At 43.9% G+C, this 13,722-nt stretch overlaps 1 protein-coding gene and 1 long non-coding RNA gene across 2 annotated transcripts in view; both read left to right on the plus strand.

Moving 5' to 3' along the window:
- LOC125109317 (uncharacterized) overlaps positions 1-13,722 on the plus strand; it is a 225,871-nt gene that overhangs the window by 3,709 nt on the left and 208,440 nt on the right. The window lies entirely within an intron of this gene.
- LOC125109315 (ral guanine nucleotide dissociation stimulator-like) lies at positions 2,507-3,938 on the plus strand. The gene is made up of 4 exons (XM_047746166.1): positions 2,507-2,590; positions 3,181-3,217; positions 3,580-3,703; positions 3,899-3,938. The coding sequence occupies exons 1-4, from the start codon at positions 2,507-2,509 to the stop codon at positions 3,936-3,938; spliced, it is 285 nt and encodes a 94-aa protein (XP_047602122.1).

A 13,722-nucleotide genomic window follows, 5' to 3' on the forward strand; every position in this document is an offset into this window, starting at 1 on the left:
CACTGCTGCTGTGAGGTGAGAATGGGAAGAGCATTCTCCACACCCAGGGCCCCCAAAGAAATATGGGGACATACCTGGGAACTTCCCAAACTGTTTCCACTTCAGTGTCCCACAGGCTCATCCACAAAGTAACCCAAACATCCCTATGTCTGACACCAGCAATGGGCTAAGGTGGGAAGACTGTCCTTCACCTATGTGGGACTGGGAGAAAATAGAGTGAATGCCTTCTGTGGTTTGGAGGGGAGTTGTTTTCTTTCTTTTGTTTTTGTTTGACTTTTCACAAAGCCATGAATACCTTTGCCTTTTACGACTGTTTTTATGGTTTTCCCTACTCACCACAGCTATCCTGTGGAGAACCCAGCTAGATTGTCCTTGGAGAATGGGCCCAACCCCTTCTAAATCCTCATACCAAATAGGTTGATTGAACCTAAAAAAGGGACGGTGGGAGGAAGCCATTCTATAGGTTTTCCTGTAATGTATCTTCTCTCAGAACACATCAAATCATTGTAGGTCCACCAGGTCACATACTGTGTCCTTACATGTCTTCAGCGTCCTCCATAAAGGAGCTCATCTGCCACAGTGATTCAGCCTTTCAAGGCTGGTGGAACTTGACATGATTCACTTTTGTTGCCATTTTAGCAATGTTGCAAGGAAGGAACACCTTAAGTGTCCTAACAGGCATTTTGAGTTGCTATGATATATTCTATGATCTGCCAGAACATAGAACCTCAGGTTGGGTGGAAGGCCTCAGATCCCTCATGACCCAGGTAGCTGGCTCTGTCTTTGCAGAGCTCCACCCAGACATCTTTGGTGAGTTGCTGTAAGGGGTCAGCTCCTCCATCTCCCTTGACAAGCAGCAGGAGACTCAGGCCACCAACGACATCCAGTGCTGGTCTGGGGTGAGAATGGGTCCAGATTCATGCCCAGTCTCAGGACCCAGAGAAGATCAGGGCAGGGCCATGACACAGAATAGACACAACTGGCTGCCTTGGGGCCTGCCAAGGAAGGTGGTTTTCCCCTGAACCTTTTTCCCCATGTTAGGAAGAGACCAAGTCTCATCAACATAGGGGAAGTACCATGCAGCCTATGCTCTTTGGACAGTTCTCAGGCCCAATACAGATGATCCTGAGCAGCATCAAAGATTCTAAGCCTCTCTTTTCTCCTCTCTACAGTAGGGATGTTTACTCATGACTCCAAGGCATACAGCTCTTAATACAGGGTATGAAGAGAGAGGGAAATGCTACTGTTGCTCAGCTAACAGAACGTGTTGAAGTCACCAGGACTTTTAAGGCTAGATTGTCCTTTTCAAGCCTAAAACCTTTTTGCACTTTTCAGCCTAGAGCTGAAGTGACTAAAGTCACTTCTCTTGCACAAGTTCCCAAAGGGATGGGATCTTGCAGTCTGAGCTGCAGACCCTGCTCATGCTGGTGGTTCTTGGTGTTGAAGCTGACTACGTTGCCCCTCCTCCCTGTTCTATGTGATGGAAAAGGAATCTTCCCTGTCCCTGGATGAGGCCTGCACGATGCTGACATGCAGAGAAGGCACAGTGCAGAATTTTGCACACTCCCTGGTACTATCCTTCCCAGGTAGAAGCATCTTGAACATCACAACCATATTCTGCACCTACCAGATGTTCCCCTCAGCCCAGCAGGTCCTTGGCCAGCCATTCAATAGGTGAGTGCACACCCCATGCACAGCACATGGGGGAGCCCCCCATCTACTAGCTGTATGCCTTGGAATGTCACTGCCCCTCTGTGACCTTCACTTTCCTCTTCTGAAACTGGGGGTATTAAGAGGATGAACCTAGTAGGGCAAATGTAGGAAATCATGGGAGGAAATGTGGCACAGGCTTCTCTGGGGCCTGGCTCTGTAGAAAGGGTTGCTGGACATGCTGGGCCTCTTCATGGCTATTAGTTCTCTCTCCAGGGAAGATGTTCTCAAGCTCAAGCCTCACAGGTCTCTGGACCTTCTGGGTTTATGTAAAGGAAATGGAAAGTATGCAGTTTTCCTATTTGCAAAGGCCATCTGAGATACCATCTAGCTGGTCCTGGTGGTTCTCATTTATGTGACCAGATTATGGGGCACTGGGAATAGCAGAGCAGCCCAAGGGCCACTCATGCCCTGAGGGATGGATCTCTCCAAATCAGGGCACGTGGGACTTGAGACTCCAGCTCCAGTTCCTCCCACTGTTGCTACAGTTCCTGAAATTCTTATTTCCAAGTGACTAGGAGGAGTGTCTAGAAAGCTGGATACAGAATGCATTTGTGGGTATGGAGGGGACCAGAGCTCCATACCATGTGACTTTTGCAAGCAGGTCCTGGAGGTGATCAGGAGTCTGATGTTCTTGGCCAGTGAGGGGAAAGGGAATTGAAGGGAAACTACAGTGGGTCCTAGCCCCCACCACTCACCATGTGGGAAGTCTGGGTGGGCCAGGAGGCTGAAGCCTTTTCAGCAGAGGGTTCCTGTGGCACAAGAGTTCAGGGACTCATCCCAACCCTACCCCCTCATGACACAGGATGTCATCTCCTACCTTGGCACTTTCTTCACTGACCTGGTGATGTGGGATACTACAATGGAGGACTATCTGAAGGTGAGGGAGCTTGAGCATTGTGGAGACAGGGCCAGAGCCCTGAGGTTGGGAGCAGAGAACCGCTGTACTGTGCCCTGAGCTCTCTGTACTTTGCAAACCTCCTCTTATGACAACATCACAGCCACCCCTCTGAGCTGGGGTCTCTTGCCATCTCACTGCTGACTGAAGGGAAGCTGCACTTAGACTGGTGCCCAAAACTAGTGAAGCAGGAGAACTTCCTAAAGGCAAAGCTGCATGAGGTCTGTCTAAATTGACTGCAGCCTTTCCCTCAGAGCTTGCCTGTGGGACTAGAGTGAAGTCAGAACCCTGCACATCAGCAACAGTTGAGTAGCGCAGCAGCCCCTGCCTGCCTGAGGCTTTGGCTGCCCTCTTGGTCGTTACAATGCAGGATACCAACCTGGAGATGGTTCATCTTCCCCATATCCTCCTTTCTCTGGACCCCAGGGCCTTGCCAAGCCCCAGTCCCATTCTTCGTCCCAGTGGCCTCCTCATGGGCCCTGGTCTAAGCACAACCTAAGAAGGTGTGGTTGTAAGGTGCTAATACTAACCAGGAGGCTCTTTCTGAGGGACTTAGTTTGTCTGCTTTCCAGGGGAATGAGATCAACCCCCCAAAAAAGAATAAGATGAGCATATGCACCACTGCCTATAGGGAAGGGGAGGCAGTGGGAATCAGAGTATCCTGGGGAAGAATATTCCTTGGCTCCATCCCCTCCCCTCTGTCTCACATTTACTGGGACAGGTTGCTAAGCAAGAAGTAGAAGACGCATGTAGTTAGTAGGGATAGAGGAAAAGCATCAAGGAGAACTTCCTGGAGGAGGGCCTATTTCTACTTGCCTCTGAGAACAGATTGGGACAAGATGAATTTGCAGGCAGAAGGGTGGCCATGTGTTCCAAGACCCAGGATGGGTCCCCGGTCCCGCTGCTCAGCCCTCACCAGGCCCTGCAACTTCCCCATCCAGGCTCCATCTGCATCTGTGCTTCTGTCTCAGCCCAGGAATACCGAGTTCTCATGGACATCATGCTGCTCCAGGTTGCTGCAGAGAATTACACCCTAGAGCCCCAGATTCCATTCAGGGCCTGGTTCCCATCTGCGGAGCAGCTCAGCGAGGATGATAGATGAGGCCCAGCAGGAGCTGCATGAGGGTCGGGTGGACTCTTCCTGTTGGCCCCTCCAGGGATCCTTCTTCTGTGGCTCCCTGGGCAGCCTCAGGCCTTGTTGTTGGGGTGCTAGACTCCAGATGTGGGTAAACCTAGGAAGGGACTCCTGAAGTGAAGTTACTGGTCAACTCACATGTGTCTCTCTCTCCTTAGCTACATCCTGTCCTGCCAGCTGGAGTCCTGGTCCTAGCTGGCCAGCAGAACTCCAGAACCAGGAGAACTGGCCACACTCACCATCAGAGCTGAGCCTGTGTCATCAGTGGCCATGTAAGGATTCCTCCTCAGCACCTGGGGTACTTGGGGTATGAGCACATCTGCTCAACACTTCTTTCTCCCACCTATTTCCTTATTTGGGGGGACAGTAGTTAATAGTATTACATAGCTTTTCAAAGGTTTAAATAGTAATATATTAAAGCCCTTTTCTTCCCTCTTCTAGCTGAGGAGTGTGGTTTGGTTCTTTTACTTCCTACAGTAATGGAAAAAATGTACAGATTCTCCTATTCATTCCTGAACTAAGAAATCTTGGCATCATCAGCTATTCTCTGTGGGAGGAAGGAAAAGATCCAGCCCTCCTCACTAGTTACTGGTGGCACCCCCATGTCCTCTTTCCCAAAGGACAGTTTCATTTCAGTGTAAGGAATTTGGGCAAATAGCAGAGACAACCCTCAGGACTCCTGAGATGGAGAGGTTGCAGCTACTTTCCCAAGAACAGCAACAACAAGCACTGAACTGGTGAGCCATTAAGAGTTCCTTACACTCCCCAGAACTATGTCCTGCCCAGGAGAGGCGCAGTCTTTCTCCACTCTAAAGCAAGGAGGACTATGGCTAGCTTCCTTAGTGACAAAGTGGTTTTGTTTGTGTTTTGTTTGTTGGGGTTTGTGTTTATTTGGATCCAATATTTAGAACTGGCCATTTCCTAGTTCAGTCTCTGGAATTGCATCAGCACTAAGTGGGGAAAAACATGTAAAGAGATCCAATCCTGCCTGTGGCAGGGACAATGCCAGAGGAAGACAATTGGTAAATGGATGAAGGGCAGTCAGGACTTTCCATCGTCAGTCTCCCTATAGGCTCTCCAGTTTCACCCTTTACTAAGACTGGAATCCTCCTGGGATCTTTGTCCATGATCTCTGGATTCCTTTCCCTGCTTGTTTTGGGTGTGGGGGGAAAAGGAGGGAGGTGTATCTTGAAGGCCACAGCTGGGCCTGGTTCCATTCACATCTATGCTGACCTAGGAGCTAGGATTTCCAGCACTCCTCCATTTCCTTAAGCAATCATTTGGAAGACAGCAATCCACTCCAGGCCCCAGCCTCTTGTTCAGATCCATGGTAGCCACTGTACCCTTGCTGGGGCCTGATGGAACAGAGATTGGCTCCCTTTGGCCAGGATAACGGTCCATATTCATTCTCAGAGAATCCCCACACTCTCCTTGCTGGCCAAGGGGACTGTTAGGTCCATGTTGTTCTGAAGACTATGGTCTCAAACCCTCACCAGTGTACACACTCAGTCTCTGTTGACACAGTTCCACTGACTTGTCTAAAATGGGAAATTCACTTGACCCTGTAGACGTAGGGACAGATTGAAAATGAGCAGATGAGAAGCATCTATCAGGCAAATGGATGCCAAAACAAAGCAAGGAATACTTCTTCCAGACAAAACAGACTGTTAAAAAAAAGGAAAAGAAAAGAAAAAATAGTGTAGTAAGAGAGAAAGGAGGACCCTACATCACAATGGAGACCTCACAATAAATAGAATGATTTTAGATATGTAGACACCCAACATAGGAGCACCCGAATGCCTAAAATAGTTAATAACAAACAGAAAAGAACACTTTGACAGGAATAACATAAGGTGGGGGACTCTAACATCCCACCTATTAATGGAGACATGATCCAAACTGAAAGTCAGCAAGGAATCAATGGCTTTGAATGATGCACTGTTTTAAACAGATAGATGCAGAACATTCCACCCTACAACAGTAGAATACTCATTTTCCAAATAGATCACATGTTAGGCCACAAAAAAGTCTCAAGAAATTAAAAAAGATGTACTGAACAATGAAAACATTGAATATGTCAGCCAAGAAGTCAATGAGGAAATCCAAAATTACATGGAAGGAAAATGACAAGCCAAGGGTCCCAAATATTTGAGATACATCCAAAGTGAATCTAAGAGGACAGGTTCCAGCAATACAGGCCCACCTCCAAAAGCAAGTAAAATCCCCAGTAACATAAGCTGACACTAAAGGATCTAGCAGAAGAAAAACATAGAGCTCCAGAGCACTCGCAAGCCTTGGCGAGTTGGATTTCCTGCTCTTGGGCCCATGCTTAGCTTCCATCTTTGCTCTTTGTCACAGCCTCCATGGAGTTCTTTCCCTTCTTCCAGCACAATTCCCACTGGGGACACAGGGAAATCAACCCTTCAGAGGATTGTAGAATGAGAGAAACAGCCAAAAAGGCAATGGAAACAACTATCTGTTCCCCATTAGTGTATCAGTGTGTTTGATTAACGTTCCCTTTGTGGAACATTCCACAATGTTCCACAAAGGACCTTTTGGGAAGGTCCTCTCAGGTTCTGATCCCCTAGGTATCTCATGAAAATGCATATTCTGGGGCACCTGGGTGGCTTAGTGGGTAAAGCCTCTGCCTTCGGCTCAGGTCACGATCCCAGACTCCTGGGATTGAGCCCCACATCGGGCTCTCTACTCAGCAGGGAGCCTGCTTCCTCCTCTCTCTCTGCCTGCTTCTCTGCCTACTTGTGATCTCTGTCTGTCAAATAAATAAATAAAATCTTTAAAAAAAAGAAAATTCATATTCTGATTGAGTAAGCCTGGGAGGGACCTGAGTGTCTGTACTTCCACCATGCTCCCAGCTGATGCCAAGGTCACTTGTCCATGGACCCTACAGAGAAACAAGATGCCAGTGGACCAATCGACATAAGTTAATCTCTTTCACCACCAAAAGATTTATCAGCAGCAGTCTGGCAGCAACAAAGAGGCATTTTATTATCAGGAAGATGAACAGCCAGGTCAGGGCTTTATCCACAACTGAAGGCCTCTCCTCATGTTCTCTTCCAGAGTGGATGGAGGCAGGATGAAAGGGGTCAATATTGTATGGGTTTCATGAGGCTGGTGGCTTTTCTTTCCTGTACCCTCCTGTATTTCTGTCCTGTGTGCTGAGCACAAACCCCTTTCAAGAGGGATGGCCGAGGCTGAAAGCAGGGTGGAAGCCTGATCTCCTGAGTTAGCCATGGCACATGGGCAGTCAGGCTCTGGTGGCCACCCTGTGTGCGGTGCCCAGGGTCCCTTGGAAATCCCCATGAATGGGCTGGAGGAGCTTGTGAGAAGAGTGGCAAAAGGCACTGCTTTAATCTATATTGAGTTCCCAAAGGATTTTATAATTTTTTTTAATTTTTTAAAATTTAAAAATTTTACAAAAAGTTTTAACCTAAGCCCTGTGTGTCCATTATGAACAGGAAGATAATGTTCAGGCCTCACCACAGCCTAAGAGTGCAGAACAACAGGTCTTTGTAGAGTAAGCATTCATATTGAAGATAAAATATTAGCTTGGTGGTCCAGGATAATGAAGGTATTTATTACTCCAGCTAAGCATATGTATTTAAGCCTGATTCACAGGATACTTGTACAGAGTCTTGGCTTATGAGGTTCTGGACTGGTGAGGTGACCAGGTATAGATTTGGGATAAAGGCACCAAATATCAAAGGAGCTCAGGAGGACAAAAAAGCTGCAATGAGGTGATACAATGGAAAGAGGAATACTGTTGCACTGAAAACTGAGACTGGTTTCTGAGAGTGTCCTTAAAAACTCTCAGCTGCAGAGAAAATGGTCTCAACCCAGACCTCAGAGGGAAAAAAACACACCAAAAAACAATGGACATTTTGAAGGGCTTAGGAAGCCAGGTGTCCCAGTCATCTGGGAACCAGTCCACAGTTGGAATCTGGGAGGACAAACGATTGGGTTGGCAATGACCTGAGAAGTGACCTGGGACCAGTTGCATTGCCTTTCATTTTCCTCATCTGCTGGGGACAGAGGTTGACTCTATGTTCCAAATTTGGCAGGCGAACTGCAGAATACAACTCAAAATGTATACTAACTCCATTCCATTTTCTGTACAAAAGAATTTGGGGCATCTGGGTGGCTCAGTCAGTAATGTGTCTGCCTTCAGCTCAGATCATAATCCCAGAGACCTGGGGTTGAGTCCCATGTCAGGCTCCCTGCTCTGCAAATGGCCTGCTTCTCCCTGTCCCTCTTCCTCTGTCCCTCCTCCCTGCTCATGCTATCTCTTAAATAAATAAATAAATAAATAATAAAAATGTATCTTTTAGAAGGATGATTTGGAAACATTGATGTAATACGTCTCTACGAATGCCAGGTAAGGAGTAGAATTTTCCAGAATAGGAGTACTAAATGAGCCAAGTATCACATCCCCCTATCACCTTTCAAAGAAAATTTTTTTAAACAAACACAATTTGATGAGTTTTGAAACATGTACATACTCATGATAATGGACATAAACATCATTCTCAAAATTTCTCTGATGGTCTTATAATCCTTCCTTCCCTCAACCACCCATCACCAGGTAATCACTGTCACATGCTTTATTTAATTGTTTATTTATTCTTGTGCAAGGGTGCTCTTTATTTTTTAAGTAAATTCAATTAACTAACATATAAGGTATTATTAGTTTCAGAGGTGGGGGTAGTGATTCCCCAGTCTCATGTAACACCCAGTGCTCAGTACATCATGTGCCCTCCTTAATGCCCAACACCCAGTTACCCTGTCCCCCACCCACCTCCCCTCTAGCAATCTTGTTTGTTTCCAATGATTAAGAGTCTCTTGTAGTTTGTCTTCCTCTCTTTCATCTTGTTTTATTTTTCTTCTCTTCCCCTATGATCCCCTGTTTTGTTTCTTAAATTGCACATGTGAGTAAGATATGAAAGTTCTCTTTCTCTGATAAACTTATTTTGCTTAACATAATACCCTCCAGTTCCATCCACATCATTGCAAATGGAAAGATTTCTTTTTCTTTCATTCTTTTTTTTCTTTCTTTCTTTTTTTCTTTCTTTCTTTCTTTTTCTTTCTTTCTTTCTTTCTTTCTTACTTTCTTTCTTTCTTTCTTTCTTTCTTTCTTTCTTTCTTTGGTAACTAAGTAGTATTCTGTTATATATACCAAATATAACCATCCCACATATATACCACATCTTCGTTATGCATTCATCTGTCAATGGACATCTGGGATCTTTCCATAGTTTGGCTATTGTGGACATTGCTCCTATAAACGTTGGGGTGCATGTACTCCATTGGATCATTAAATTTATATTACACTACAAGGTAAATACCTCGTAGCACAATTGCAGGTCATCGGGTAGTTCTATTTTAACTTTTTCAGGAACCTCCAAATTGTTCTCCAGAGTGCTGTACCAGTTTGCATTCCTACCAACAGGGCTAGAGGGTTCCCCTTTCTCCTCATCCTCATCAACATCTGTCATTACCTCACTTGTTAATTTTAGCCATTCTGACCAGTGTAAAGAGGTGTCTCATTATGGTTTGGATTTGTATTTCCCTGGTCCCAAGTGGTGTTGAGCATTCTTTCATGTGTCTGTTGGCCATTTGCATGTTTTCTTTGGAGAAATGTCTGTTCATGTCCTCTGCCCATTTCTTGATTGGGTTATTTATTTTTTGGTTGTTGAGTTTGAAAGTTCTTTATAGATTTGGGATACTAGCCCTTTATCTGGTAAGACATCTACAAATATCTTCTATCCTGTCAGTTGTCTTTTGGCTTTGTCAACTGTTTCCTTTTCTGTGCAAGAGCTTTTTACCTTGGTGAAGTCCCCATAGATCATCTTTGCCTTTGTTTCCCCTGCTTTCTGTCACTTTCTGTTAACTTTGGATCCCCTAGAATTTTATATACATGGAAACAGGATGAACAGTATGTACAATATGGGTTGTTTTACTCACCATAATAATTTTCAGATTCAACTTTTTTGTGTGCATCAATAGTTTGTTACTTTTTGTTGTTGAGTAATAGTCCATCATATGGATACACTAAAATTTGCTCATCCAGTCACCTGTTGATGAACAACAGTTTTGTCCAGTTTGATTTTTTAGATTAAGTTGCTATGAATATTCATGTTCACATCTTTGTATGAACATATGTTTTCATTTCTCTGGAAATGGGATACCTAGACTGAATAGGAAACATATAACTTTTTTTAATCATTTTTTAAATTTATTTTCAGCATAACAGTATTCATTGTTTTTGTACCACACCCAGTGCTCCATGCAATCCGTGCCCTCTCTAATATCCACCACCTGGATCCCACAACCTCCCACCCCCCCACCTCTTCAAACCCTTCAGATTGTTTTTCAGAGTCCATAGTCTCTCATTGTTCACCTCCCCTTCCAATTTCCCCCAACTCCCTTCCCCTAACTCCCCATGTCCTCCATGCTATTTGTTATGTTCCACAAATAAGTGAAACCATATGATAATTGACTCTCCCTGCTTGACTTATTTCACTCAGCATAATCTCTTCCAGTCCCGTCCACGTTGATACAAAAGTTGGGTGTTCATCCTTTCTGATGGAGGCATAATACTCCATCGTGTATATGGACCACATCTTCCTTATCCATTCGTCCGTTGAAGGGCATCTTGGTTCTTTCCACAGTTTGGCAACTGTGGCCATTGCTACTATAAACATTGGAGTACAGATGGCCCTTCTTTTCACTACATCTGTATCTTTGGGGTAAATACCCAGTAGTACAATTGCAAGGTCATAGGGAAGTTCTATTTTTAATTTCTTGAGGAATCTCTACACTGTTCTCCAAAGAGGCTGCACCACTTGCATTCCCACCAACAGTGTAAGAGGATTCCCCTTTCTCCACATCCTCTCCAACACATGTTGTTTCCTGTCTTGCTAATTTTGGCCATTCTAACTGGTGTAAAGTGATATCTCAATGTGGTTTTAATTTGAATTTCCGTGATGGCTAGTGATGATGAACATTTTTTCATGTGTCTGATAGCCATTTGTATGTCTTCATTGGAGAAGTGTCTGTTCATATCTTCTGCCCATTTTTTTGACATGATTGTCTGTTTTGTGTGTGTTGAGTTTGAGGAGTTCTTTATAGATCCTGGATATCAGCCTTTTGTCTGTACTGTCATTTGCAAATATCTTCTCCCATTCCGTGGGTTGCCTCTTTGTTTTCTTGACTGTTTCCTTTGCTGTGCAGAACCTTTTGATTTTGATGAAGTCCCAAAAGTTTATTTTCCTTTTGTTTCCTTTGCCTTTGGAGATTTATCTTGAAAGAAGTTGCTGTGGCTGATATTGAAGAGATTACTGCTTATGTTCTCCTCTTTGAAAAAATTGCCAAATTATTTTCCCAAGTCGTTGTACCATTTTACACTTCTATCAGCAGACTGGGACAGTTGAAGTTGCTTTACATCCTTGCCAAAACTTGGTGTGGCCAGACTTTTTTTTTCTTTTTAGTGTCCTCTTTATATTTTTTTATTTTTTTATTTTTTATTTTGTAAACATATATTTTTATCCCCAGGGGTACAGGTCTGCGAATCGCCAGGTTTGCACACTTCACAGCACTCACCATAGCACATACCCTCCCCAATAGCCCAATAACCCCACCACCCTCTCCCAACCCCCTCCCCCCACCAACCCTCAGTTTGTTTTGTGAGATTAAGAGTCACTTATGGTTTGTCTCCCTACCAATCCCATCTTGTTTCATTTATTCTTCTCCTACCCCCTCAACCCCCCATGTTGCATATCCTCTCCCTCATATCAGGGAGATCATATGATAGTTGTCTTTCTCCGATTGACTTATTTCGCTAAGCATGATACCCTCTAGTTCCATCCACGTCGTCGCAAATGGCAAGATTTCATTTGTTTTGATGGCTGCATAGTATTCCATTGTGTATATATACCACCTCTTCTTTATCCATTCGTCTGTTGATGGACATCTAGGTTCTTTCCATAGTTTGGCTATTGTAGACATTGCTGCTATAAACATTCGGGTGCATGTGCCCCTTCGGATCACTACGTTTGTATCTATAGGGTAAATACCCAGCAGTGCAATTGCTGGGTCATAGGGTAGTTCTATTTTCAACATTTTGAGGAACCTCCATGCTGTTTTCCAGAGTGGTTGCACCAGCTTGCATTCCCACCAACAGTGTAGGAGGGTTCCCCTTTCTCCGCATCCTCGCCAGCATCTGTCATTTCCTGACTTGTTAATTTTAGCCATTCTGACTGGTGTGAGGTGATATCTCATGGTGGTTTTGATTTGTATTTCCCTGATGCCGAGTGATATGGAGCACTTTTTCATGTGTCTGTTGGCCATCTGGATGTCTTCTTTGCAGAAATGTCTGTTCATGTCCTCTGCCCATTTCTTGATTGGATTATTTGTTCTTTGGGTGTTGAGTTTGCTAAGTTCTTTATAGATTTTGGACACTAGCCCTTTATCTGATATGTCATTTGCAAATATCTTCTCCCATTCTGTCAGTTGTCTTTTGGTTTTCTTCACTGTTTCCTTTGCTGTGCAAAAGCTTTTGATCTTGATAAAATCCCAATAGTTCATTTTTGCCCTTGCTTCCCTTGCCTTTGGCGATGTTCCTAGGAAGATGTTGCTGCGGCTGAGGTCGAAGAGGTTGCTGCCTGTGTTCTCCTCAAGGATTTTGATGGATTCCTTTCTCACATTGAGATCCTTCATCCATTTTGAATCTATTTTCGAATGTGGTGTAAGGAAATGATCCAAATTCATTTTTCTGCATGTGGCTGTCCAATTTTCCCAACACCATTTATTGAAGAGGCTGTCTTTGTTCCATTGGACATTCTTTCCTGCTTTGTCGAAGATGAGTTGACCATAGAGTTGAGGGTCCATTTCTGGGCTCTCTATTCTGTTCCATTGATCTATGTGTCTGTTTTTGTGCCAGTACCATGCTGTCTTGATGATGACAGCTTTGTAATAGAGCTTGAAGTCCAGAATTGTGATGCCACCAACTTTGGCTTTCTTTTTCAATATTCCTTTGGCTATTCGAGGTCTTTTCTGGTTCCATATAAATTTTAGGATTATTTGTTCCATTTCTTTGAAAAAAATGGATGGTACTTTGATAGGAATTGCATTAAATGTGTAGATTGCTTTAGGTAGCATAGACATTTTCACAATATTTATTCTTCCAATCCAGGAGCATGGAACATTTTTCCATTTCTTTGTGTCTTCCTCAATTTCTTTCATGAGTACTTTATAGTTTTCTGAGTATAGATTCTTAGTCTCTTTGGTTAGGTTTATTCCTAGGTATCTTATAGTTTTGGGTGCAATTGTAAATGGGATGGACTCCTTAATTTCTCTTTCTTCTGTCTTGTTGTTGGTGTAGAGAAATGCAACTGATTTCTGTGCATTGATTTTATATCCTGACACTTTACTGAATTCCTGTACAAGTTCTAGCAGTTTTGGAGTGGAGTCTTTTGGGTTTTCCACATAGAGTATCATATCATCTGCAAAGAGTGATAGTTTGACTTCTTCTTTGCTGATTTGGATGCCTTTAATTTCCTTTTGTTGTCTGATTGCTGAGGCTAGGACTTCTAGTACTATGTTGAATAGCAGTGGTGATAACGGACATCCCTGCCGTGTTTCTGTCCTTAGCGGAAAAGCCTTCAGTTTTTCTCCATTGAGAATGATATTTGCGGTGGGTTTTTCACAGATGGCTTTGATAATATTGAGGTATGTGCCCTCTATCCCTACACTTTGAAGAGTTTTGATCAGGAATGGATGCTGTACTTTGTCAAATGCTTTTTCAGCATCTATGGAGAGTATCATATGGTTCTTGTTCTTTCTTTTATTAATGAGTTGTATCACATTGATTGATTTGCGGATGTTGAACCAACCTTGCAGCCCTGGAATAAATCCCACTTGGTCGTGGTGAATAATCCTTTTAATGTACTGTTGAATGCTATTG

This window comes from Lutra lutra, chromosome 9 (genome assembly GCF_902655055.1).
Source record: "Lutra lutra chromosome 9, mLutLut1.2, whole genome shotgun sequence".
In the NCBI taxonomy this organism is placed as follows: domain Eukaryota; kingdom Metazoa; phylum Chordata; class Mammalia; order Carnivora; family Mustelidae; genus Lutra; species Lutra lutra.

Excerpts from the sequence above, each read along its gene's own strand:
- LOC125109315 (XM_047746166.1), top strand. The coding sequence starts at position 2,507 with ATGACACAGGATGTCATCTCCTACCTTGGCACTTTCTTCACTGACCTG. Across the intron at positions 2,591-3,180 it reads CAATGGAGGACTATCTGAAG|GGGAATGAGATCAACCCCCC; the intron begins GTGAGGGAGCTT and ends TCTGCTTTCCAG. Across the intron at positions 3,218-3,579 it reads CCCAAAAAAGAATAAGATGA|CCCAGGAATACCGAGTTCTC; the intron begins GCATATGCACCA and ends CTTCTGTCTCAG.